At 33.6% G+C, this 25,425-nt stretch overlaps 3 protein-coding genes across 3 annotated transcripts in view; all 3 read right to left on the bottom strand.

The window, feature by feature from the left end:
• The window catches only part of LOC136802538 (uncharacterized), a 29,125-nt gene extending 26,348 nt beyond the window's left edge, over window positions 1–2,777 (bottom strand). Inside the window, exons 1-4 of the mRNA XM_067059273.1 lie at window positions 2,757–2,777; window positions 1,622–1,706; window positions 1,137–1,253; window positions 415–491 (exon numbers count right to left, since the gene is read on the bottom strand). Of these exons, the coding sequence (XP_066915374.1) occupies window positions 415–491; window positions 1,137–1,253; window positions 1,622–1,706; window positions 2,757–2,777 (300 nt within the window). The remainder of the gene's footprint in view (window positions 1–414; window positions 492–1,136; window positions 1,254–1,621; window positions 1,707–2,756) is intronic.
• A 3,006-nt stretch (window positions 2,778–5,783) lies between these two features.
• LOC136802511 (FIGNL1-interacting regulator of recombination and mitosis-like) lies at window positions 5,784–22,766 on the bottom strand. Its single transcript, XM_067059250.1, has 25 exons — window positions 22,611–22,766; window positions 21,582–21,658; window positions 21,062–21,118; window positions 20,389–20,514; window positions 19,773–19,853; window positions 19,469–19,538; window positions 18,990–19,074; window positions 18,160–18,283; window positions 17,602–17,676; window positions 17,236–17,303; window positions 16,510–16,582; window positions 15,892–15,949; window positions 15,078–15,367; window positions 14,157–14,242; window positions 13,381–13,432; window positions 12,937–13,032; window positions 11,673–11,849; window positions 11,008–11,154; window positions 10,492–10,569; window positions 9,613–9,726; window positions 8,928–9,032; window positions 8,100–8,177; window positions 7,702–7,842; window positions 7,265–7,306; window positions 5,784–6,620 (listed from the first exon to the last, which is right to left on the bottom strand). The coding sequence occupies exons 1-25, from the start codon at window positions 22,633–22,635 to the stop codon at window positions 6,477–6,479; spliced, it is 2,469 nt and encodes an 822-aa protein (XP_066915351.1). The 5' UTR covers window positions 22,636–22,766; the 3' UTR covers window positions 5,784–6,476.
• Window positions 22,767–22,973: 207 nt separating this feature from the next.
• On the bottom strand, window positions 22,974–24,217 carry LOC136802516 (MIT domain-containing protein 1-like). The gene is made up of 2 exons (XM_067059254.1): window positions 23,654–24,217; window positions 22,974–23,496 (listed from the first exon to the last, which is right to left on the bottom strand). Exons 1-2 carry the CDS (start codon window positions 24,084–24,086, stop codon window positions 23,231–23,233), a joined length of 699 nt encoding a protein of 232 aa, XP_066915355.1. The 5' UTR covers window positions 24,087–24,217; the 3' UTR covers window positions 22,974–23,230.
• Between the last annotated feature and the right edge of the window lie 1,208 nt (window positions 24,218–25,425).

Raw genomic sequence — 25,425 nt, 5'->3', positions numbered from 1 at the left:
CATTGCTTCGCTATTGGCAAGTTTAGAAATAAATAAATTTATAAGAACTTGGAAATATTGACTTCTAAATGTTTATCTCCTTTAGCTCCAATTTTGAACTTTTTAGTTGAGGATGAGTGGGCGGGGGATGGGCTTGGTTATTTAAGCAAGAAAGTGCATGTGTAATCACTTAGAAGAGCTAAACTTCCAGCTGGTTTATTTATTCGTTAAGATTATTTCTCATACTCGCTCTGCAATAGATTTATTGCTTTGCTTTCTGATCTGTTCTGATTAGTAGTTTGTGGGCAACGTTCGAACACAACTAACTCAACAAGCTCATCTTTCACATCTTTTAATCTCTAAAGCCGGAGCTTCCAGCGCAGCTGGTTTATTATATATATATTTGCTTTAACATCGTAATAAAATTTAGTTTACCTTAATTGTGCCTTCACTGCCTATGAGTTTGAGTGACGAATTTGGTGGTTTGACGGATACGATCCTGCCCTTGCAACCTAAATATGAAAGATATTAACATTCATTTGACGATCGATTGTTTCCCAAAGCTGAATAAATTGTTCGACAATCTCGATCAATTTTTCCTTAAAAGAGCTCAATCAAGACTCGTCAGTTTTACATAACCATTTTTTATGTGTAAGAAGTGCCCCTTTCAACGAAAATCAGGGAAATTCCAGAGTTCTTTTCACTACCAGTTTTTAAACCTAGAATTTAAGTTTCGAAAGATGTATGAGAAGAAACGATGTATAAACGACTTAAGCATACTGACACCCCTGTCTCACAGCCCCGATGGAACTTTTTTTTTCAGTAGGGATAAAAATCCCTATCGAAATCCCAAGGGGGATAGAAGTTTTATTGCTCCAAAGTTAAAAAAATCCAGTGGAAATTGTTTGGGAGTGCAATTTTCAGACATTTTTCCAGTAGGGATGGAGTCCCAATGGGTCTGTGACACAGGGATGTAAACTGTTTCATGTCTTCGTTTCTAATCGGCAGAGAAATATGCATAGGAAATTTTCTCTGGAAGTAAGCAATATAGAGATTTATGCTGCCAATTTCACTTCACCCCTTATGCACACAATAACCGTTGAAAATATACTTTTACACACAAATTGAAGACAAATTAGAAACTTTATATGGCTTACCAAAAGGTTCAAACGTCACGAACTGCTGGTTTATTATATTTATTAGGTCAGGTGAGCGATTCCAATCTTCTTCTAGCACACCAATTCGTTGAGCTTCATAAATCTTGGTACAATCCACTTCAGTAAGAAGAAAATTTAAAACATTTAAAACATTACAGAATTTTAAGTCGATCATTCGTATAAAGTAAAATGAGCTTGACCCTTTCAATCTCAGAGCTTGAAAATTTCGCAGGGGTAAGGGGCACCCCAAAACCAACCTGTTTTCTTTAAAATTTTATGTTCTTTCCAATGGTAGCAACGAGAGTTCCGGAAACCTTTTAGTCCGAAAATTTCTGTCAAAACTATTGTGGACTGGGAAAAAATTTTTTCACTCCTTTAAAATCTAGGCCACCTTTCCCGGTCTCTTTCCTAATGAGGTATGTAAGAACTTGCAAACACCGACACTTGAGTCTTAAAACAACTGTAACTCAGTCAATAGCACCTACGTTCTATTCGTTGGGCAGTGCCAGTAACACGTGGTACAGCGGTGGATGACAAAGCCACGAGAAGGTAAGCCAACTGGAATTTCTCCTAAAACAAACATTGAACTACAGTAGAGGCTCTACGAATCGATCACGCACGGGAAACACAAATTTGTTCGGATTATGGAAATTTCGAGTTATGGAGAAAGGTTTATAAGGCATTATTAACTGAGGGAACTTGTTAGAGTTAAGGAGATATTCGAGTTATAGGGATTGGCGTTAAGAATACCATCCCTTTTAGCAAATTTTGAAATTGTCGTTATTTCTGAACAAAAGAAAACCTTCATTTGTTTGGGCGGGTATCTCATCCCGACTAGAACAATCTCCAGCTATATAAAGAGTGAAAATGCTGTTCATAAAGCTTTCAGTCGTTGTTAAAACAATTAATATCAACTATACAGGATCCTTTCTTTACGAACCTCCATTTCTTTTGAAATAAGTTATTTAAATATAGAGAATTGTGTAAGTAAGTTTGCGACCGCAGTCAAGGGTGACCCGAAGGCTCCCTTTTCGTGTAGCTGTCCACCCGAAGGTAGGGGAGGGCGCCACTCCTTACCCTGGATTTCTCCATTTACTCTTAATCCGACTCTTTAGTTGCTGAGCATCAAGCAGAGAGGCATCAAGTACCATTTTGGGAATCTTTGATATGACCCGGCTGGGGATCGAACCCACGCACCGTAGCTGGATGCTCTATCATTCATGCCACGGTCGCTGTAGGATTCGTAATCTTTCGTGAGACGCAACCGCATGTGATAAGTTCGAAAGTAGATAAGATTTCGAGACCTTTTTTGAGGGGGGGGGAGGCGCATGGCAAAAAAAAAGGCTATGGCTAAATGACGTTACAGGCAAACTTCGAACCCTAAAAATGGGTAAGAGATTGTCGAATTAAACTGAAATGACTGGTACCATCTGATAGAGCATGAAACAATATACACAACAACTCTTGTACTCAAACATATAAAGAAATATAGGCTTTTGTTTTGAAGTTAAATTGACGTTAAATTTTGTCTAAAAAGTAAGGGTTGCCCCCCCCCACTAACTATCAAAGTGTAGTTTTATATCGATTACAATTTCAACGAATTCAAAACTCAGAACTTACCCATTGTAGTGAACCTTGCATTTTGAATCTTCAAAATCTGGACAAAACAAAATGAGAAACGAAAGTCATTACAGCAGCATTAGAACTCGATTTCATTCGAGTACTTCCCTCGATATTTCCCCCTTAAATCCGCCTTAATTCCTTTGAAAATACACAAGATAGTAGTTTACTTTGAAACAATCCTAAGGATCATCATAAATAAGGTCAGCCCTTCCTCAGATAAAAAATTAATAACTTGATATCTCCAACAAAGAAGTCTGTTTGGTTTGTCTAATTGGTAAAACTAGATTGAGTCTCTATCATAGATCTTGTACATAGATAGTTCTGCTTCAAGACAGCTACAATCAGCGCCGAAAAATTTGGCCCAAAAGAGGAATTCATTTAAAACTTTAAAACCGCAAGTGATTTTAAGTGCTTTAAAGTACGGTTAGAAAGTAGAGTTTTAACTCTAGTTTTAACATTAGAGCTTAGGATCTCAGGATCTAAAAGCTCAAAATGTTCCAATATAGCTGAGAACATAGCCTGGAAGCCAATTAATCCCTCCCAAGTCGAGAAATTCACTGGAACAAAGTTGAAGTACAATTCTCGCCCGAGCTTTAGATTCTAGAAAACGTTAAAATACCCAAAATTGCCAATTATATTTCGGCACAGATTGTATTTACGGTGAAGATCAGAGATCTGATATCAAGGAGAGAAAGTGTTGAAAATACTAAATAAAATCAAGATGAAACATAAAAAGGGACTAATATTTTTATAATTATACGTTTTTTATAATTATAGATATGTGGTTAAAAAGAACATGGTCTTTAAAACGAAAAAATACTTGTAAGACTATTTTTCATTCGTTGATTTGTTGAACATACCTTGTTTTGTGAAAACCTCTTTTCCGTAAGGTGTTCAATCCAGTATCTCCAGAACGAAGATAAATCGAAATTGGTTGTGAAAAGTTATATGTTTCTTTAAAAAAAGATAATATTAACCTATTCTCAAGACGTCCTAAAATTAGACTACAAAGTATCGAAAGTTTTTTCTCACTCCTAAGTGATTTATCATTTAAACCAATCAGAAGGGAACATTAATTATGAATTCCCTTTTTCCGTTTTTTGAAGTGATTCGAGTCTTGAGATCACTTTAATAAACAAATCTTTTACACCCCCGATAAGAAAAACTTAATTAATATTTCGTATTTTTTGTAAGAAACTGAACTGTTTGAAATAAATCTTGAGTCATTGAAAATCAAATTAAATCGTCATCACTAAAATATATTGACCCGACTATATATTGGATGGCTTGCGTGCAATTTCTTAACGACAGTACTCAGTACTCCATTATATCAACTCTATCCACACAGCTTGAATGTTTTTATAATCTAAAAACAAATATCGGTTAGTTAGTTTTCTTCTTCATCTTTTTCTTCTTTACTTACGATTTTCACTTTCAAAGAAAATTTTTTCTTCGAAAGTCTCAAACAAAACTTGCCGAAGCTGTTCCTAGAAATCTTTTTTGATAGAATTTCACCTGACCGTATTACTAATTCCGTATCACCTTCCGATTCACTTACAGATTAGTCGATGCAAAAGATGCCAAGGCTTCTAATAATGATTCGAGTGCTTAAACGTGCTTAAAAGATACTCAAAGCCACACAAGATCATTCTTGCCTTCGCCTGTACATTTTAAAAAAGCAAGTTTTGTAAAAACTATGCTTTAAACTATAAAAAGTTCGTGGGATTTTAGAAACAAATAAACCAGTTCAAATTTCTTCTTTTTTATCTACATACTAGCAGGAGAGACGATTCTCTCAATAAAATTAGGCTAGAAGAAAAGTGGTAGGGTTCCAACATAGATATTAGTACAATTTTCCAGATACGAAGAAAGGAGACTGAATTTCTAAAATTAATAAATAAATTGTATGAAGAGTTACTGTAATTTTCTCAAAAGCGAAAACAATGTCATTCGGTCGGTTTATAAATTAGTTAAATAGTATTGGCTAAACGTAACTGAATAAAGTAAAAAGCCTGTATATGTATATCCAAAAGGTAGGCATATGACTGAAGGAAACCACGTGTAGCAAGCATTTAAAAGCGGAAAACTAATTACTTCTGTATTAAAAACAACCCACATCACCTTCGGTTGGGACAAATTTTCCCCAAAACTTACTATTCGAGGATTAGCCATAAATTTATGCCAAACTTATATCTACCAGCTCACACTTACTTCTCAGCCGTCCGACTACCTGATTGGTTTCTACCCCTAATCTAAGCCATAGGCAAATGGAAAGTTAAACACAGATTTATCATTCCAATAGTTTCTGGTACTCTGTACCAGTGTGTATCTCATGTATAACGTACCGTAGTACGGCAATGAATTCTGAAATTTCCGTAGATATCGGGTCTTTTTACAGAAAAATTTTCTGATGAATTTATCTATAATATCTTTGATATTGACAGTCCATCGATTATAGGTTTATTTCAGTTAATTATTTTGGACAGTATTCAGATGCATGGATTTGAAGTTCTGAGAGGTTGAAGATTTTTCCACGAAATTTCTTTGCTTTTGGAAATTTTTAGAAAAGTTTATAAGTTTTTGCCTTTCGCAAACTCATTATAAGAGGCGTACGACATTTTTGTTATGATGGGTTTGTTTCTATACCGATTTTTAATAGGTAAAAGTGTTCAACAAAACTTTCCCGATTTCTTATAAAAAAGGTTAGTGTTAAGCTTCCGATATTCCAAACACAAAAAGAAGATCTTTTCTACATGACAGCTAGCATTCAAAAACAAACTCTTTAAAAGAAGGCTGCTCTCTTGTAAATTATTTACATCTCTATTCGGACGATTTTTAAATCATATCTGCTATACATTGTCATAACAGCACCTCCTCAAAAAGTCCTCTCAGAACTTCAAATCCGTAAATATGAATACTTCCCCCAAAAAAAACTGAAAGAAACCTTATAATCTATCGGCTGCCAATATCAAAAAATATTATAGATAAAAAAATTTTCATGATTTGATTTGATAATTTTCATGATAAATATTAAAAATATTCTCTTTTTTGAAAACTTTGTTCTACCGAAAATATTAACAATCTATCTGTTTACAAATTTTTCCTTGAGATACAAAATAAATTCACTTTTGCTTCCGTCGAAAAAGTTTAAAAGGAGCTTCTGCCGTATTGACAAACAGTTCATTCGGAACTTCTTTATTGGAATATTTTTGTAAAATCATTTTTCATGAAAAACCGATTCCAGAACAACATAAAGTTTAAAAGATATAAACTCTTTGTAATTTTCGAATCAAGTTATCTTTGAAACTTGTAAAGTGTAAAGTTTTGGTCCTAACATATTATGTAATTTTCTAACATTCAATCTGATTTTACACGTTCACTGCCGAGCCCCTTTTCAGAATTCGAAAATCGAAAATTTGATTCCATCCATGGAACTTTATCGAAAGTTTGACTTTTCAGAGGCTTCTGTGGCCTCAGTTTAACTTCAGATGCCACATTGTAAACCATTTTGTGCATCGTGTTCCAAAAGATTCTGTATCAAAGTTTTATGACCCTTTGAAGTACCATCGTTATTTTGACCCATATACTACGAGTAGACTCGTAGTCGGAAGCGATGTGTAATTAACAGATACATTCTCCGAATCAAAACATGAATTTAAAGAGATTGAATAACTTTGGTTCCACTTTTACAGCAAAGAAATCTCCTACCACACATAGTCAACCAGGGATGGATTTTAAATTTTGTACAATGTTGAGTATCCTTTGGCGAGTATCATTGGTCAATTGGAAATTCTGCTGACGTTGCAGTTGTTGGAGAAGTGTTACCTCCTGCTCAATATTGTCCAGATGATTATTGATTCCCTAGGATGAAGAAACAGGTTCTTCTGTAAAGGGCTACATACACTACACAATATATTACCAGGCAATATATTGAAAAGGTGTCCGCAATATATTGTCAGCTTGATTTGCAATTTCCAGCAATACAGGGGGTTTCTTACAGAAAGAAAATTCCTTTTTATAATAGAGTACCTGTTATTTACTTCGTAAATTACGGTCCGAAAACTATATTTTCAAATATTGTTCGTCAATTTATTGCGTAGTCTAAGTAGCCCTCAAGAATTCAGTGTGTTAGTAAGTATGTACAGTGGTGCTATGTTCTAGTTTTTTATTAGTTTTTTCAACAATGATGATAGCTCCCTCCCCTGTCCTCCCTGTCGTTTATGATCTTTTCAAGTAAAAAAAAAAATTCTGTAAGAAACCAATTGTATAAGAGTTCGTCGAGTTCTTCTTTCAGAGGTCTTCAGAAAATGGATGTACGGATGATGTTTGACTTGAAATCTCTTCACCAGTTGCAAAACTTTTTAAATGTTTCTTGAACAGTATGTTTGAATTTTTCACTTTTTAAGCCATTTATATAGCATTCTTTCGAGACCCAAACTAACCGATTTGTTAAATTCCTCTAATCATAAGCTCTAATTCAACATAATAGTATATTGAACAATTACCTTTAAATATTCGGTGCTGTCAATTTTCATTCGCTTCGAATCCTATAAAATTAATTCAAATATAATTTGATAGACAGTTTTAATACTGGCTTCAGATTGGACTGCAGAACTGAAATATAAAAACACCAGGGAAGAACGAGGTTGTCTTTGATAGCTTTTAAAAACTGTAAAACAATAAGAGTTAGTTCACCTAATGTCTCCAGCTCACCCAAATAGAGAGACTAATTTATCGTTCTTTAAACTGCTAGTTGTTAAATAGCGTAAAGTTAAAAAAGTAATGAATATGTAGGGGTGGTAGTTACTGACCAAGGTCGGGGTTTGGGACGGTGAAATATGTTGTTCGTTGATAGTTTAGGGTGAGGGTTTTGGGGATTGTCGTTCTTTTTAGATGGTCTAGAAACGTTAGATGAACAGTCTCATAAACATAAAGTTTTTACAGTCAATCCATTGGGAATCTTCTCATTATTTGTAATGCAGTTTTCTTTGTGTGTTTTTTGGTTAGTTGAAGGTTCTATTGACAATAATTCGAACGTTCGTTCTTGTAATTGTAACATCGATAATTCTTCAAGGTGAGTTTTCTGAAATAGATCAAAGATGGGTTAGAAAAGCTCACGATAAGCTTAAATTAAAAAAAATTCAGTTGACGCTCTCTAATTCCAAGTTTTATTATTCAATACGCTTCTTTATTTGATAATATTGAAAGTTACCGTCAACAAGAAACTCTCCTAAACGACGCTCTGCCAAACTCGAAATTTTCAAAATTTGTGATATGAATCTCCATTACTTTGAATAATTTTTTACTAGAATTGACTGGTAACAGACTTTTTTTTTTTACCTTTTTTAAGAATTTGGCGAAGTCCTTTTTCATTTTAGTTGGCAGGAATGTTCCTAAGACCTTCGGATAGGATGTGACCTATGAATAAGATTAAAAAAAACGTATCATGATAATCTTTTTCCCGTCTCGAATATTGAATTCTTGAATGTATGATTGCAGGGAAAATTAGGCGGACAAACAAAATATCTAGGCCTGCATATTTCATATTTTTTGTTGCGTCTCTACAATTACTCTGTACCAGAGTGTATATCTCACATGTAACGTAGCGTAGTACACCTCTACGATATGAAATTTCCGTAGATACAGGTAGATATCCAGGTCTGCTTTAACAGACAATTCTGGGATCGCTAGCCTATACTAGACGTTATCCGCGTTTTTCTACGTAATTAAAACGTCTATTCCACTACTGCGACTTTTTTGAATGTTTTGAGCCCGGGTTTTCGGGCTCTAAACATTCGATTTTTTTACGTCACTTTTAAATTTCGAAGCTCCTGCTGTACCAGAAAATTGAATTTGCGTCAAAGCACTTGAAAGGCTTCTATTTTTCAAAAACCGTTAAAGTGGGACTCACTAAGAAACGAGATTAAAAGTCCCGGTTTTTAGTGAGGTTCTCGCTATAGATCGGGTCTGCTTAAACAGACAACTCTGGGATCGCCAGAACGGCATAATTCACGGTTTAGAGAAATTAGGGGTGAGATAGAAAAAGACATTCTCTTCTTAAAGAGATAAAAAATGAATTTTGCCCAAAGAATGGAACTAAGTAATTAAAATTTTACTGGTTGATTTTATTCTGCTACTCGATCTTATTGGTTGATACTTTAAGCATACCTCAGCGTAATCTTTGAGAGCTTTCATTGCGTACGTTTGGACAATCCACGATGAACTTGTGATCAAATGTTTGAACATCAAGCTCAATTTCTGCAAGCAATTTTCCTTTGATGACAGAGAGAGATGATATTATAGACTTGAACCTTAAATGAATTGTTTGGTACAAACAAGATTTTCCTGCTTGTGTCTTAAAGGTTTTGTTTTTAAATAAGTGTGACATCGTTTGCTTACTCATCAATTTCAATTCACAAACTTTTTCACATTGGATTGACACGGATGTGGAGCAAGATGGTCAGACAGAGGAAAAGAAAAACATTTTTTGCCTATATCAGCATAATAGAACAATAGGCAGACACAGCCCTGATATGAAATGTGTCTGATATGAAACGGGAACACTTATGTAAAAATAAAACCTTTACAACCTTCCCTAATCCAAAAATCAGTTAAAAAATACCAGAGCAACAGGTCTAAATAGGTTTCTCGGCGACTTGTTAAACGATATAATAACAAATCCAGTGAAGTAGAAGGTAGAATAAAATACCCCAAATTATACCTAAGACACTTCACATGGTCCCTTGAACCCCACTGTCAAGGTTAAGTCCTCGGCCACTCCCGGAAAAAGTTTCATTAGGACAATGAAACAGGGTGTAAAATTATAACGTTTCTTCTCCACTGAAAGTCTAACCTTAATTTGGGTTGGAAAGTTGACATTTTTGAGCATAGCCAACGTGCTACAACATTGCAACTGGACAGCTTCACTATCTATCGAAATGACAACTTTGGAAATACACGATATCATCTGAAAAACATAAACCGTAATGCTGAAAGGATAATGCATGTAATCTTCTGAAGCATGTAGAGAAATTTCAATTTGGTATAGATTACAACATTTATTTTCTTCGGAAATAGAACAGACTGTTTCACGCTTATGCGATCGTAAGGTTGATGGTTAACAGATTTTGGTAGATAATTTCAATACCAGTATACTAATTCGATATTTGAAAGGAACCAAAAAATTCCGAATTGCAGAATAGTGCAATGATAGATCTTTTCATAAATTACGTTATGAACATCACTTGCCTCGTTTTGAAATTAATGACATGGTGATTAATTCTCAGCGCATTTTATTAAAACTACTTTCTATGCATAAAGAAATCATTTTATGTATCAAGGGACATAATCACCATGGCAATTGTTTGAATACGAGGCAAGTGATGTTCGTGACGTAATTTATAAAAAGCTCTATTTGACTACAAGGATAGCTGGTGGGCAAGAAGGTATAAATCAAATCAATAATCACCCGAGAAGAAGAAACAGAAAACTCAACTTGCATAATGAAGCGCAATTATTGGCATGGTCCCTTTCCTTAAACCACCATTCCGCAACTTCCAAATTTTCAAGTATTTTGGATTTCAAATGTGCGTACATACCTCAACTAGGAAAAAAAATTCAATTTGGGCGGGGTCAAAGAACAGGGCAGGAGGGGTTGCGGCGCACTTAGGTCCAGAATTACCGGATCGACCGAAGCCAATGGCTTAAGATTAAGTAATAGCATTATGCATACATGTAAGAAGGTTTGTTGGTCTAAATACGAGAAGAGATTCATGATCAAATTTAACATGCCAACTACAAGTTGCTCATTCTGTAAAAAGAAAGTTAGTATTACTATACAGTTTCTTGTTTAGAGTCAAAGTGAATTTTTTCATATTCACCATTTAAAAAAGAAAATTACTGCCTGACCTGGCAAATAAAACTATACATTTTTTTGTTTAGTAGAGTAAAAGATGTTTTCAAATACTGAATTGGCAATGAATAAAAATTGATGACGAAGAAAATTAATTGATGTTTCGTCAATGGATGTTCTTGAATTTTTGAAAGAAAGTGACAAAAGATGCAACCTTTTCGGACCCAGCCCATTAAAAAGCACATTTCTAAGGAATTTTCACGGATTGTTAAAAACAGACGCATATTTGCGCAGAGATTATACTTTTAGAAACGATTAACGTAGGATTAATAACCCTGGTATAAAGAAAACCTTGAAATTTCAAATTTAAGTGGGGTTTTTTTCAGACATACAAACCATATCAATATCCTCTTGCGCATGCTCAAAACAATGCCAATAATCCACCACAGGTTCCAGTATTTTCTCCTTCATTTCATCCTCAATGTGGGTATTGAATTTTTCAATTGACGACGTTAAATTGACCATGCAGTTCGTCACATCTGCCTATTGTGATTAAACATCTACAGCTTAAGCAGGCGAATAAATTATTTTGGGGGATGTAGAGTATTAATAGAACCAGGAACAATGGCTTGGTGGTCTGAGGTTTCTTCGGTAGAAACAAGTGTTTCCAAGTTTTAGTCGAATCACTTCGTTCCGTTCACGGAGAGCCAAAACAGCTGGTGATGAAACTTGTGAAGAGCATGAAAAAATTGCCGTATCCTAGGCTGCGCGCATCCCTTCTGATGTGATATCAAAACACATCAGATGGGGATGCGTGCAGCCTAAGATTATTCAGGCTATCGGAGTGAAATATCAACTCATATTCAGCGCAATTTCACCTTATACGCCATCAGGTGAAAGTGCACTGGCGGCATTATTACTTATTATAAAATCATGAAAAAGCTTTTTGAGTTTCTGTCTACTTATTCCCAACGTGCCGGCGGCAAGAATGGAGGCATTAAGACCTATATTATAATATCAAATAAAGAAATTACTCTGCTACTAGATACTATAAAACTTACAAATTCATGGTCATTAAAATTTTCGTCATCCCCCGATGTCATAACATCAAGAAAACTTTGGCAGATCTGTGCAGCGACTTCTTTTTGAAGACCCTCTTCATCAAAGTTCCATGGACATATTACAGACCAGATTGGAATAGTTTCTTTAGATGTGCGAAAAACAGTCGCGATTTTTGACTAGAAAAGAAAGAAGATTTGTGTTTTTTATAATGAGAAAATGCAACCAGCAAATAGAGTGATTGAGTGATTAAAATAAAATCCATGAAATTACGTTCAAACTACACCAATCCTTTCATGATGAAAAAAGTGTACAACTGAAAAAATAATGTTGTTCGAAGAATAAAGATGTTTTTCGTTAAAAGCTTGTTTTATGAATTTCTTTAACCATTATGAAATTTTTTTTAAATAGCAATAATTTCCACACAAATTTTTCATGAGAAAACTTGCATAACCGTTATCACGTGGCTAAGATTTACAGTTGAATTTCTCTGATTCAATCTTCAAGTGACCAGGACTAATTTATAGGTGACCAATATCTTACACATTCAAATGGTAAAAGATCCGAATTAGAGAGAGATGACTGTATCATTACGTTTCTATTTCAACCCAAAAGATAGGCTTTCAGTCTAAGATTTCTATACTAGGTCACAGTGTGGATGTAAACCACACTGAAACGACCGCCTTCCATCACGTATCACACTCGCGAAAGACCGCGCGCGCACATTATTAACACCTACATGTCATCTCTAGTACATTTTAAATTATTCATTGAAAACAGATTAAAATGTAGTCATTTTTCATGTTTCGATTATTCAATTCTGAATAAAAGACATTAAGGAAAAAAAAAAAAGAGAAACACCTGGGTAATCTAGTTAAAAAAACAAAAAGTAAATGGTAGACAAAGTAATGAGCCAAGACAAAACGAGATTAGCGTACCACTATGAAAGAAACCAGGTCGATCAGCTGTGGAGATGACGTGATTAAGACCGTAGATAATAATTGTTGATGAAATTGGTGTTTTCTGGGTGCAAATGTGACACTTTTACCTGTTTTAAGGTTAACGCTACTCGTGCCATTGGATAAATATTGTTGGTTGTTTTATTTGAGAGATATCGTTAATTGTTTTTATTGGAGAGATATTTTTTATGGTTACCTTGACATAACAAACACTGACCTTATGAGAGACAATTATCATCACTGACTGATTAACCGGAGCTACTTACAAGAAAACTCGGTACTTAGATCACTAAAGATTTACACTTACATGCATCGAAAATGGAAGAAACAAAAAGATTCTTTTCAGTAAAGCTGATATCCTTGTATGTTGCAAAATGTGTGACGAACTATCGTATTGCAAAAGCTGGAAAAAAGAAATAAGGTTCTTCTTAATAACATGAACTTTAAATAAATTCTAATTTAATTTAACATTCTTAGAGCAAAATATGTTACAAAACACAGACAGAAACCTCTATAAACAGCCCAAATAAATGTGTTCAACTCGAAAAAGTTTCATGAAAAAGTCTTTATTACTCGAAGTTTCCTTAACTCGAGCAAAATTTTGTGTTTCCCATGTGTGTCCGAGTTATAGAGACTCCACTGTATCATTATCAACCTTATCAAGAATTCATTAACAAGATCAAGATAAAGAGAAAGCTATTTTTTATAGGAATTTCTGAATAAAATTTGTAAAATTTTGTAAAATTGTTACCAATCTTCCAAGATATTGAAAATGTTGCCAACAGAGTTCTTCAGAGCCCCATCTAAATAAGATAATTCTGTAATCTCAAGCGACTTGAAATAAAATGAAATGGAACTTTCCATTAAAAAGAATGATACAGAACGTTAGAGACCGTCCCTGGTCGCTTCCTTGATTTGGTCAATACCGAGTTTATGTATCGGAGGATATCGAGGGCGACGGTAAGTGACATGATACAAAACAAAGTCGATAGTCAATATGTACGGCTTTATATCGCCTTTGTTCACCTAAACAGACGACGGTATTTTGGTGTTTTTTTACCGTCGTCGAGCAAAGTGGACGGTGATTTTGGACACATGTCAACTTTGCTTTATACCGTCCCCCTCGATTTATCTCGAATACATAAACTCGCTATTATTGTCTTAAAACGTCCCAATCGAGTCAACTATTAACCTTTGGTCATAAGGAAGGGTCGTTCACGAACGTTACATTTCATTTTTATTTCAAATCGCCTGTGTTGACTTATTATTGAATTGGAGTGGTGACCTCTTCGTCTCAATTTGTCAGCAAACATTCCAAGACAACTTCCCTCCTATTGCATGTTTAAATGTTTAACAAAATCGTTGTTTTTAGGAAGAAATGAAAGTTAGAAAACCAGACTAGAATAACATTAAGGCGTCCAAAGTTTCGAAGTCAACCTCACCAATAGAAAGTTTAAAATTCCTTGTCAATCTCAGCCAGCCAGCCAGCCAGCCACCAATCGACTACAAAAAGTGTTCAGCTCTTACCGGTTCACGAAGCACCAAACATCAGAAACAAACAGAGCTGTTAGTGATGATTCATTTCCCAAAAGATTGTCCAACAATGTTTCTTCCTAAAATGAAATTGAAAATGAAAGTTCACAAATTAGTATAATCATAATATTTAGAAGGGTCTCTTTCTTTTAAAATGATTGAGGCGAAAAGGATCAAGTTCTGACTTATCTCGACAATGAACAGGATGCTTTTTTTGAATAGTTTGCGTTTATTTCATATTACCAATTATAGAAAATAATCAAGTGGTCATAAATCATGGCTTGAATCCTCCCGTTTTTAGAGAAAAAATTTTAGGCTGTGTAAAACAAACATAATTGATTGCAGTGCAAAAGTACGAACATAAACTTTCACTTTTCCATTCTGCCCCTCAAAGGAGATTTCCCCAAAACCCATATACCCTGTTGGGAATCCTTATAATTGAAATTCCATAGGGAATACAAAAAAAAACCAGCACAAGTGACAAGAATTCTATATGGCCAATTCTTTAAATTTTTTGAAAATTAAGAATTTCAGTGGGGTTAAAAACCTAAAAGTACCCTGAATCCCAAAGGGTTAAAAGATTTTCTAACACAAAAAGTTGGACCAGTTTTTCCTGGCCCAATTACACAAACTCGTGATGACAACTTGAAGGGGTCGCCTGAAGTATTTTCAACTAGATAAATGCTAGGGGCCATATTATTCTTAAGGGTCACCTAAAAATTGTGTCTACAAGCTATGAAAATAAAACTAATCAAGTATGTTGTGCAGCGGATTTTGACCACTGGCACTGTGTTTCTATTTTTAGTAGCAGGCAGTGATCAAATCTCAGTTTTTTAAGGTGTCTCCGTTGGGAAAATGACTTACGCATATCAAGAATAAATTAGCAAATATAATTAATATTGTTATAATACAAACCAAGTGATTGAAATATTCTCCAGGTAGCATAGCAACAAAGAAACACATGTTCACCAAAAGGTCTTCATATAATGAATTACCACGAAAGAGAATACTGTGTTCAAACTCATGAAGTAATTTTCCCATCATCATCTTTAAGATGGAATTATTATAATTTCGGCTATCAGTGGGATCCATCCATGTTTTTATTGTGTGAGTGTTTTCACAAGATGCAAGGGCGCTAAGAATTTCTGGTGTAATTGAAAGTGTTGTGTTTCCAGAATCACCGCTTGTTATGTCTTCTAGGAAACCTGAAGTAAAGAAAATAGGAGAATTAATCTTTGGATTCAATACAGGTTCGAGCGTGGGATTTTCTAGATAAATTTATCTTACTTTCCATAGAAGCATAAAGCTATATTCATGATATGCACCATTGCAATGTCTTCCGTTCCACCCAGTAGCTCATTGGTTGAAAGTGACGTAAAATCAGTCAATACGTCACTTTGAACCAATCAGCTACTGGGTGGAACGGAAGACATTGCAATGGTGCATATCATGAATAGAGGTAGAATAAGTGAATGAATGTGAAATTACTTAAATTTTTACTGGAATCTACTAGGGATAAGTAAATTTATATGGAAATATTGAAGTTGGTGGTTGGAGGATATTCTCGGCCAGAATTTGTTATCAAAGTTAGCAGAACCTGTACATACATCATGTCTGTTTGCCAGTATTTGCTTTAATTTAAGGAACTAAAATTTAGTTTTGCTAAAAAATTCTTTGGGTATAACATCCCAAATCCCAAAATTTATTTCTCCTGCCAGAATTTTCATACCATTGAATGAAGATGGGGCGTCGGACATTTGGATGAATTCTGTCATCATTGGTTTGATCTAAGTTTAAGAATCCAGAAAATATCATTGACAGATAGAGGTCCTTTCTTAATACTTTTTGGCTCTTTTTATGCCAGCCGATATTTTTTTCACTAAAAACATCGATCTTCCATTAAAATCTTAACAATTTAATGCATAAATCAGCTTATCAGGGTTTACCAAACATGGAGAATTGATTTTGATAAGTCTAAATATCTACAAAGGGGTCTTCTAGAAAAAATTTGAATATGGGGGGTGGAGGATATAACATTTTTTCGACATTTACCCCCCCCCCTCGGACATTGTGAATTTTGACAGCTGGCCCCTGGACATTCAAAATCATCCCTAATCAGAGCAAGTTTTCCACTAAAACAATGCAAATTTTACAGATTTTTCACTACCCCCGGACAAAATATCCAATAAATCCTCCACCCCCCCCCATGTACAACCGTACATCCTGTGCCCAAGTTCAGGAGTTGCCATAAAGCCATTATGGTAATAACCGGGAGGGCACATTGCTATACACCCCCCATGTACAAAAATTTTCTGGAATCGAGGGCAAATAAATTGATAGTTCTTACAATTGCAGTGAAATATTCAACAACTTTCGTACCATCAACATTTGATGGAATCTGCTTGAGTTGAATATCTGAGCTGAAATGAAAAACCAGAGAATAAATACATAACAATTAATTGATAATTTTGATTTTGAATTTAGCTCTCGCTTGGTATAGAGCACTTTGTCACCACAAGTTACTAGAATGTTGTTGAGGATAAATACATAGTAAGTAGAAGAGATTGAATAATTCTAAAATGAATTTAAAAAAAGATAATTTTCTCTTAAGAAGGCAAAATTATTTTCTATCAAATATTAATAAATGGAACTCCCAAAAACCAAATTCGATAGTGTTAGAAAGTATCAGTGAGACTAAATTAAATTTGATCATCTTTACACATCCCCTTCTCACAGACCCACTGGGATCCTTTCCCACTGGAAAGATTGGTCAAAATATCGTCCCCAGTGAAAATTATACTCTGATTTTTGTCACCGCTAAGAATAACCAGATGAGCGAATCCTCACTGCAAAATATTGTGTTACTTTTTCCATCCCCACAGAATTTTCTGGTTTCAAAACTCAAATCCCCAGTCATAGATAACATGGGGATATCAATCCTCATCAAGTTTTGGTCCGTTATATTTACCCAAACTAGCTGAAAAATCCTACCTGAAGGGTGTGTCTTTACTGAATAAAATAAAATACCAGGTATGCTTAAAAGAAAGGTAAGCGTCGTTGACTGTCAACAAACCTTTTTAGCTTTATAAGAAGATTGAGTACTTTTTTACAATCATCCCGACCAGCTTTTTCTTTGTATACCTGAAATTGCAAAATAAAACTTTGTTAGCATTTTCATGTGGCAAAAACTTCAATTTTTAAGAAAAACAGTCAAATGATGTATATAGAAAACCAAATCAAGCAATTTTAATAAAGCTTTTAAGCATTGATTTATGTGTAAGCCAAAAATGGTGCACACCAGAAAAATGAACTCAAGTTTTATATAACATTTTAAAACATGTATTTGAGAACTCAATTTTAATATATTAGTAACTTTAAGTAACTTTTAAGTAACTTTTATTCCTGAAAAATAGTACCAATTAAAAATGAAGAGCCTTACTATTAATATTTGTAAGTTCAAACTCATCATGAACTTTGAGACTTTCTCTGATCTTCTTGCCATCTCCATGTCACCCTAAGAAGAAAATTATAGTGGAGGTGGTGAAGGAAATTTGGAACTAATATTCACGGTCGAAAAAAACAATTATAAAAATTGCATTAAGCAGGCTTTAATTTTGCGGTTTTGCGGTTTTGCGATTTCTTTCATTTTCTTAGGGACTTTTCAAATTTTTAGCTTTACCTAAGAGCCTTTTTTTAAAAGCTAGTGTTTTATCCGGGAAAAATTGAAAATCTGCATGTGCTTGATTTAAACTTTAAATTTAATTGCATACCGTATTTTCTATTTTAATTTTACAAAGCAACGCAATCTTAAGAAAATTCTAAAAAACGTTTAAAGATATTTAAAAATTTGAGAAATTGACTCATTTAAAAGATCGATTTTGCTTGATTGGCTAAAAAAGTGTTGTATGACATCACGAAAAAGACTCTTTAATAGAACGATTTTTTAGAATTTTTGAAAGTCATCAACAAATCAAATCTATTTTGAAAAATTCCAAACCTGTATAAAACTGTCAATCCACTGTTCAACTGCATGTATTGATAAAATGAATGAATCAAAGAATGAGGGTACAATGAAGGAATTGTCGTCATCTATTTCAGTACATGGTTGCCTTAATATTATCCTAAAAGAGAGAGTGGAATGATTTTATATGTTAAGGTTTTGATAACAAAAATTTTCAAGTTTACATTAATGAAGCTCACTTTGAAGATACTTTCAATGAAAACCGTTTTTCAAAAGAAACCACTAAAAGCGATAATAATAGAATCTTTTGTAAAGTGACCACTGAGATGTTACCGTACCCTTAAGGCCGGTCTCCACATGCGCACGCTTTGATCACACCATTTGCTTCAATCCATTTTGCTTGGAAAAAGATTACGTCATAAAGATTTAGCCCGCGCTGGAAAAACCAATAACGTGGAAGCTTTGTTCATAAAAGTGTGATCGCAGCGCGCACAAGTAGCCTTTATGCTTAATGCTATAATGCTTTACATTATCAATAGTTTGGATTTAACACACAAATAGAATCAAAGATTGGTGTGAAACGTAGACTGGAGAGAGTGTACACAATTTTACAATTGCAACAATAATCATGGAAGATCTGGGCACACCTTAACAAGGGTACTTCCTATTAGTCAAGATTTTTGCAACTAATCGCAGGAAACCTAACCGGTTTTAAAAATAACTGATTTTTAAATCAAAATCATTATTCAGAAAAATTCTGAGCGGTGACTCAAAACTTTTTCATTTGTTTACATCATCAATAGTTTGGATTTAACACACAAATAGAATCAAAGATTGATGTGAAACGTAGAGATAAAAATCATTACTTTTTCATTTGTTTCCAGATAGGAACGCAGGCCATGATGTCTAGATGACGTAATACTAATGAACATTCCACCAACAGTTTGTATGCTAGAAAACAGAACAGTTTGAAACATTAAACCATCACCATTGCATCATCCTCTCAAAGGATCGAACCCTCAAAAGATCTTAGTGTCAAAAATCGGGTAATAATATGCAGCATAGCTGCCTGCAAACCTACCCTCTGTAAACCAATCTGATTGACTCTAATGAGAGTTTAACATGCAAACTATATGAGTGAAATTTATTTATTTCATTTAAACTCTGAAGGCCTGTGAGAAACCTTACCAGAAGACTAACTTTTATGATTCTTTATGACTCTTAGCTGCATTCCTAACATTAACATTTAAGCTTAATGTCCACAGAAAAGAATAAATATGGAATCAATTGTATTGTATTGACATAACGTACCTTGATTAAATTGTATTGTATTGACATAATGTACCTTGATTCAATTGTATTCTATCTTTGTTCCATTGGGTTTCAGAAATGTGCTCAAGTTTGACTGAAACGAACTGTGAAAAAAAGAAAACAGTATTTTGTAGTTTTTAGCAGAAAGGAAATTTTTTAAATATTTTTATCATACGCATAAACTTTGAAACACCGAACGTCTCAAGTACATTCGAAATCAAAATAATCAAAGTTAACAATTGAATACAATACTTTAAAATTGGTCCTTTAAAATGTCAAACAAAGCTGTATCATTGTGAAACAGTGAAGTAAGAAGCGAGTGGGGACAATCTAATTACCTTCAGATGTTTATAAGCAGTTTGGAAAAGTTTTGCTAGATCTTCTGCAATAGAATTCACTGCACTGTTGTTCTTGCAATCCTAGATAAAAATTTAAAAAGAAAATAATTATGAAAAGCTTGCTCTTTAATTATACCAATATTGCAATAAAGATAAAACGGTTTTAGAGAAGACAAATTTAGAGAAAATTTTGAATTGCATTTTCAACCGCCGGAGGCGGTTTTTTCAATAGTGGTACGTTAATCTCGTTTTGCCTAGGCTCACTACTTTGTCAACCATTTACTTTCGTTTTTTTTAACTAGATTACCCAGGTTTTTTCTCTTTTTTCTCCCATAAATCTCTTTTACTTGCAATTGAATGATGGAGACATGAAAAATGACTATAATGTAATCTGTTTTAAATGAAAATTCTAAAATGTATCGGAAATGACATGTAGCCGTATACCCAAAGCTTTTTTTACATGAATTTTTGCCGGCGGTCGTTTCAGTGTGGTGTCCATTGTTATAGAAATCATAATCATAATACTGCGTTCTTTTTTACATCAAACTGAAAATCAAAATGAATCAAAAGAATAAGCTCTGTCTGAGTGTCATAGTAATACAAATAGTACACAAACCTCAAAGAACTTGAATATAAACAGGAAGAATGCTAAGCATTGGCAAACGATTTCAACAGTCCATGATTGGTCTGCAGAAATCAGTCCAAAACATCTTTCCAATGATTCGCATGAGCTGAATAGAAACTACAAAAGAACAATAAAATATATTGTAATATCACATTTTTTAAATTCAACTCCAAGATTTATTATTTAATATTTATTTCCAGGATATGCACTTTTAGAAAATATTTTGCACGACGTTTTCACGTATGGGCCAACCCGTGGACCCTGCGTCCGGAAAGGGTTAAGACAATTTTTCAAAATTTCAAATGAGCTCTATTTTGGTTTCTCAGCTATCAAAACAAGTTTTTCTACACATTTGTACCAAATTTAAAATTTCTTGTTCTTTCCAACAGTAAACAAATATATTAAAGTCTTAACAAGAGCAATGCACCTTTTGAAAAAAAATCAAATATTTCACACAACAAATAGTTTTAGCGGGTATGGCGCCTCTCAAATTGACCTATCTTACTCAAAATTTCTTGTTCTTTCCAACAGTAGCTGTACGAGCTCTTGGAAAGGCGTATTTTTTTAGATATCCTCGTTCGAAGTGTATGATCATTAGTATGGGCCAGCCCCAAAATTAATGTACTTCAATTTCAATTGTAAAGAAGATCATATTGAAAGAAACCTTTAATTTTTCAGTAGGTTTTTCTTCTTCTTGGATAAAATCGATGAGCTGACAAACCTAGGGAGAAAAAAGTAAAGTACGACATCGATCAATAAAGTACCAACAAATTACTTAAATTAAAGCTGACTTTAGATTTCTAGTGTACAATGATGTATTGTGAGATGATACAAGGAAAGCTTCCTGTAATTTCTACTGAGACCACATTGAAATTAGTTACAATTTTAAAGTAATACTTGAAGAGATGAAAAGATAAACAAATTAGTGGCAATTATTGTGAGTAAACAAGTTAGACCGCTTTGTTATTTCTACAGCCTTTAGATCAAGTCCCAGCCCTTCAACTTTGGCTTGACTCATCGCATTTAGCCTAGCACGGGTAGGCTAGAGTAAGTCCAAACCAATCAATTTGGACATAAATTACAATGTTTAGTCTACAAGCTTAACTTGGGCAGCCTTTTTTACTTAGTAAGGCAGGCCCTTTGGTCCTCACTACCGCCACTACAGCAAGTTAGCTCTTGCTTACCTTAGAGATAAAATCCTTGACTTTATTGTCATCATCAATCAAACCAGACCAGTTGGAAATAGAATCTGAAACTGATTCTAAAAAAAGAAGACTTTTAGTAATATATAATGGGTTTTTATCTCTTTTTTTCATTATTATGGTACCTTGGCACTTCAAAACCAGTTTTTACCCAAATGGTAAAATTTCATTTGGAGCAATTTATAAAAAGGACTTACACTGCCTGTACCCCAAAATGTCGATAAATTTTGTTTTCTTTCTGACGCCTCAAATAATCATGGGGAATACAAAAATGAGCCTTATTGACACTTATTTGTCACCTAAAGAATTTTTCCTAGTGCATGATTTTATTTCAAGCCATTTCAGATAAAAATCATTCAAACAGAACTTTCACTTTTCAAAGTTACTGCACCCCAAATTGTGGGTTAGCCTTTCTTTGTATAAAATTTAGTGTGGAATCAAAAAATCCTGTTGATTTTTTTGTTTGATAAGACCTAATATACCGAATCGACAGAAATTTTTAAAACAAGGGAAATGATAAAGAAAGTGCTCAAAAATCATTTTTTCTTTTCTACTACACCCCAAAATGTCTTTGTGTGTTTTCAGAAAAAAGCTGAAAAAATACATCAAAATTCACGTTTTTTTGTTGTAAAATCTTTACCCGGATAGGGAGACCTACTATCAAATTATCGATAGAAGCCTAAAAGTATTTCCTTGTCTGGTATGGCAAAGTAGCATTTTAATCAGGTTTTAGTTCCATTTTTAACTGTAAAACTGGTACCTTTTGACATTTTTGACGTCATTTTTGTCAAAATTTTGAAAAACATCTCTTGTTATGCAAGATAATTATCAAAATAAGACATGAATTCGATTTTACGTATGCTGATATATTCATAGGTTATCCATTTCCAAAGTTTTTTGATGAAGTAACCACACTAAGTAAATTTTTGAGTTCACCAACGTTTTGGTGAAAGAAAAGTGTATATCACATTCTGTTAAAATTAGCATTCTGTCAATTAGTAAAGTTCTTACCAAGCTCACCAAATAGCTCCTCCATAATTGTTCCTTCTCAAAATGAATCATTCATTGATTAATTCACATTAAAAATGGTAAATTTTACTCACAAAGTATCGCATCTTCAATTTTTTTATTATTAAAACAACTTGAATTTAAGCACAAATTATTTATCTAAAAAAAGATTTTCTAATAATTAAAATAACTTGAGAAAGCCTCTACTATTACAGTATTAGTCAGTTAAAAATCTCAACTTATTGATGTATTATTTTGCAGCTACTCCCCGATTGGTTAGGATAAAACTACCTATGTACTAGTTGAATTCATCCAAAACAGAAATGGGGTTTTGCATATTTTTAAGAAGATAAATACCAAAGTAAGTACTGATGCCATGTAATCTTTGGAAATATTAAATGTTTATGCATGGTGTTAATTTATTTTCACTGTAAATATGAAAGAATGAAACAAATATTATAAAAAGAAAAAAATATAGTATAATGTTTTTGAAATACAAGTAAGTTGAAAAATAAATAATGAAACAAACAAATTCTTAAAATAGCATAGCATTAGATAAGTTGAAAAAATAGTTAAAAAATAAATAGAGTGACTTTGAATACAAAAAATATAAGAAAATAATGTTATCGTGCATCATATATGTCAATGGTTGTTTTATGACATTGTCTTAAATCCATATCACAAAATCCTATTGAGAAAGGACCGTTTGGCCTTTTAAAATAATCCAATCCTCTACCTATCTTGATAATCCAACCATTATCAAATAATATTTCACGATCATGTAGAGTGTCTTCATATTTTATAGATAATGTCACCCTGTATGAATCTAAACTTGTTGTTAAATTTTTTAATTTTTGAGCTTGTTCCTCTGGTTGATTCTCATCACTGCCTAGAAGAGAAATTGCAAGAAAATGTTGTACTTTGTCTGCTGAACAAAAAAAGGCCTTTCCTATGCACTTTTAGTTTTCACTTTGCATTTTGTCAAGAAAACAACAGCTGTCAGATTCTGACCCATAAGTAAACAATGAGAATTTTTATTACCCTACCTGTTGTAATGTTGATGGCATTCAAGTTCTTGGCTTTTCGTAACAACAGCTCGCAAAATCTCAATAAATTCAATATCTGATGATGACTTCTAATGTAAGCATCTTTAATCTCAACAACAGTCAAATTATCATCAATGAATTTAGAAAAAAGGCTTCCATAACTACAGCCTCTTTGATTATTTTCAATTTCAATTTTCTCATGAAATTTCCCATCTTTCTTTAACTTCTTGACAAATTTTTTCAGTTCTTCAGCTCTTTTCATGTACCCATCAATCTTCTGTCGTATGACCTTTTTAGCATTTTCATCGGTCATTTTTGTTAAGGTTTTTAACAACATTTCTATACCTTCTTCATAACAAATTTTTGATTCTGAATATTTTTTAGATGTGTCAAGCTCAACAGCTCGCTTTAACATCTGTGTTGCTGCTTCCATTTGAATAAATTAAGCCTAGAAGAAAGAATTAAATACAATTTAATTCTTGTTTCAGCAGTCAGGTTGTATAATATGTCATGTAGGTATGATGTAGGTTTTGACTGATTATTGCCATATATCAGCATTCATAAAAAAATATTTGCGTCTTTTTTTTACATCTTTTTACCTAGACAATATAGCACAGTATAGCAAACATAGTAAGTATAAGCATACTGTTCCTTTAATGAGGCCCCCAGGGTTTTTGTGATGGCGTGATTGGTGTTTCTTAAGTGCGTGATTTTGTGATTTAAGATTTTAAAAGTGCGTGATTGCATGATTGGAGAAACCAAAGTGATTGTAATAGAAAGGAAATTTAACTCGTTATGACGTGATTTGGAAATTTCTTTTGCGTGATTGCGTGATTTGAAAGGTGACTTGGGGGCCTCTTTGACTGTCTGCAAAAAAAATCTGCAATGTTAGAATTTTCTTTTGTAGCTTCAATAACAGTAGAACAAATCTATTTAAAAACAAAATTAACCAGTACATTTTTTATCTTTCTACTTCTTCATCTTCAATGAAGCACTCAAAGTCTACTATACTATCAGGGCTGCAAATAAATATTTTTAGTCAATCGGACATCATGTCCGACAGAAATGAAATCCTGTCGGTCAAACTCAAAATCCTGTCGGTCATTCAGTGTATATTTTTTTTAAAGTTACGGAGAAAGCGAGTAGGAAAAATTAAAGTTACCTTTCAACAGTTTGTTACTGTATATAACAGAGAAATTGATTCGATAAAAGTGATCTTAGAAACACCTTTGGAAGTTACGAAGAAAGCAAGTTGATAAAAGTTAACTTAGAAACACTCTTAATAGTAACGAAGAAAGCGAGTTGATAAAAGTGATCTTAGAAACACTCTTAATAGTAACGAAGAAGGCGAGTTGATAAAAGTGATCTTAGAAACACTCTTAATAGTTAAGAAGAAAGCGAGTTGATAAAAGTGATCTTAGAAACACTCTTAATAGTTAAGAAGAAAGCGAGTTGATAAAAGTTAACTTAGAAACACTCTTAATAGTTACGAAGAAAGCAAGTTGATAAAAGTTAAGAAAACACCTTTGGAAGTTACGAAGAAAGCAAGTTGATAAAAGTTAACTTAGAAACACTCTTAATAGTTAAGAAGAAAGCGAGTTGATAAAAGTTAACTTAGAAACGCTCTTGAAAGTTATGAAGAAAGCGAATTGATAAAAGTGATCTTAGAAACACTCTTGAAAGTTATGAAGAAAGCGAATTGATAAAAGTGATCTTAGAAACACTCTTGAAAGTTACGAAGAAAGCAAGTCGATAAAAGTTAGCTTAGAAAC

Source organism: Clytia hemisphaerica, unplaced genomic scaffold, assembly GCF_902728285.1.
Source record: "Clytia hemisphaerica strain Z4C2 unplaced genomic scaffold, Clytia hemisphaerica genome assembly, whole genome shotgun sequence".
Taxonomy (NCBI): domain Eukaryota; kingdom Metazoa; phylum Cnidaria; class Hydrozoa; order Leptothecata; family Clytiidae; genus Clytia; species Clytia hemisphaerica.
Note: the sequence above shows the minus strand (reverse complement) of the source record. Positions and strands in the feature narration are given on the sequence as shown.

Excerpts from the sequence above, each read along its gene's own strand:
- LOC136802511 (XM_067059250.1), bottom strand. The coding sequence starts at position 22,635 with ATGGAGGAGCTATTTGGTGAGCTTG. Across the intron at positions 21,659-22,610 it reads GGAGCTATTTGGTGAGCTTG|AATCAGTTTCAGATTCTATT; the intron begins GTAAGAACTTTA and ends TTCTTTTTTTAG. Across the intron at positions 19,854-20,388 it reads TTATATTCAAGTTCTTTGAG|GATTGCAAGAACAACAGTGC; the intron begins GTTTGTGTACTA and ends ATTTTTATCTAG.
- LOC136802516 (XM_067059254.1), bottom strand. The coding sequence starts at position 24,086 with ATGGAAGCAGCAACACAGATGTTAAAGCGAGCTGTTGAGCTTGACACA. Across the intron at positions 23,497-23,653 it reads TGCCATCAACATTACAACAG|GCAGTGATGAGAATCAACCA; the intron begins GTAGGGTAATAA and ends TTTCTCTTCTAG.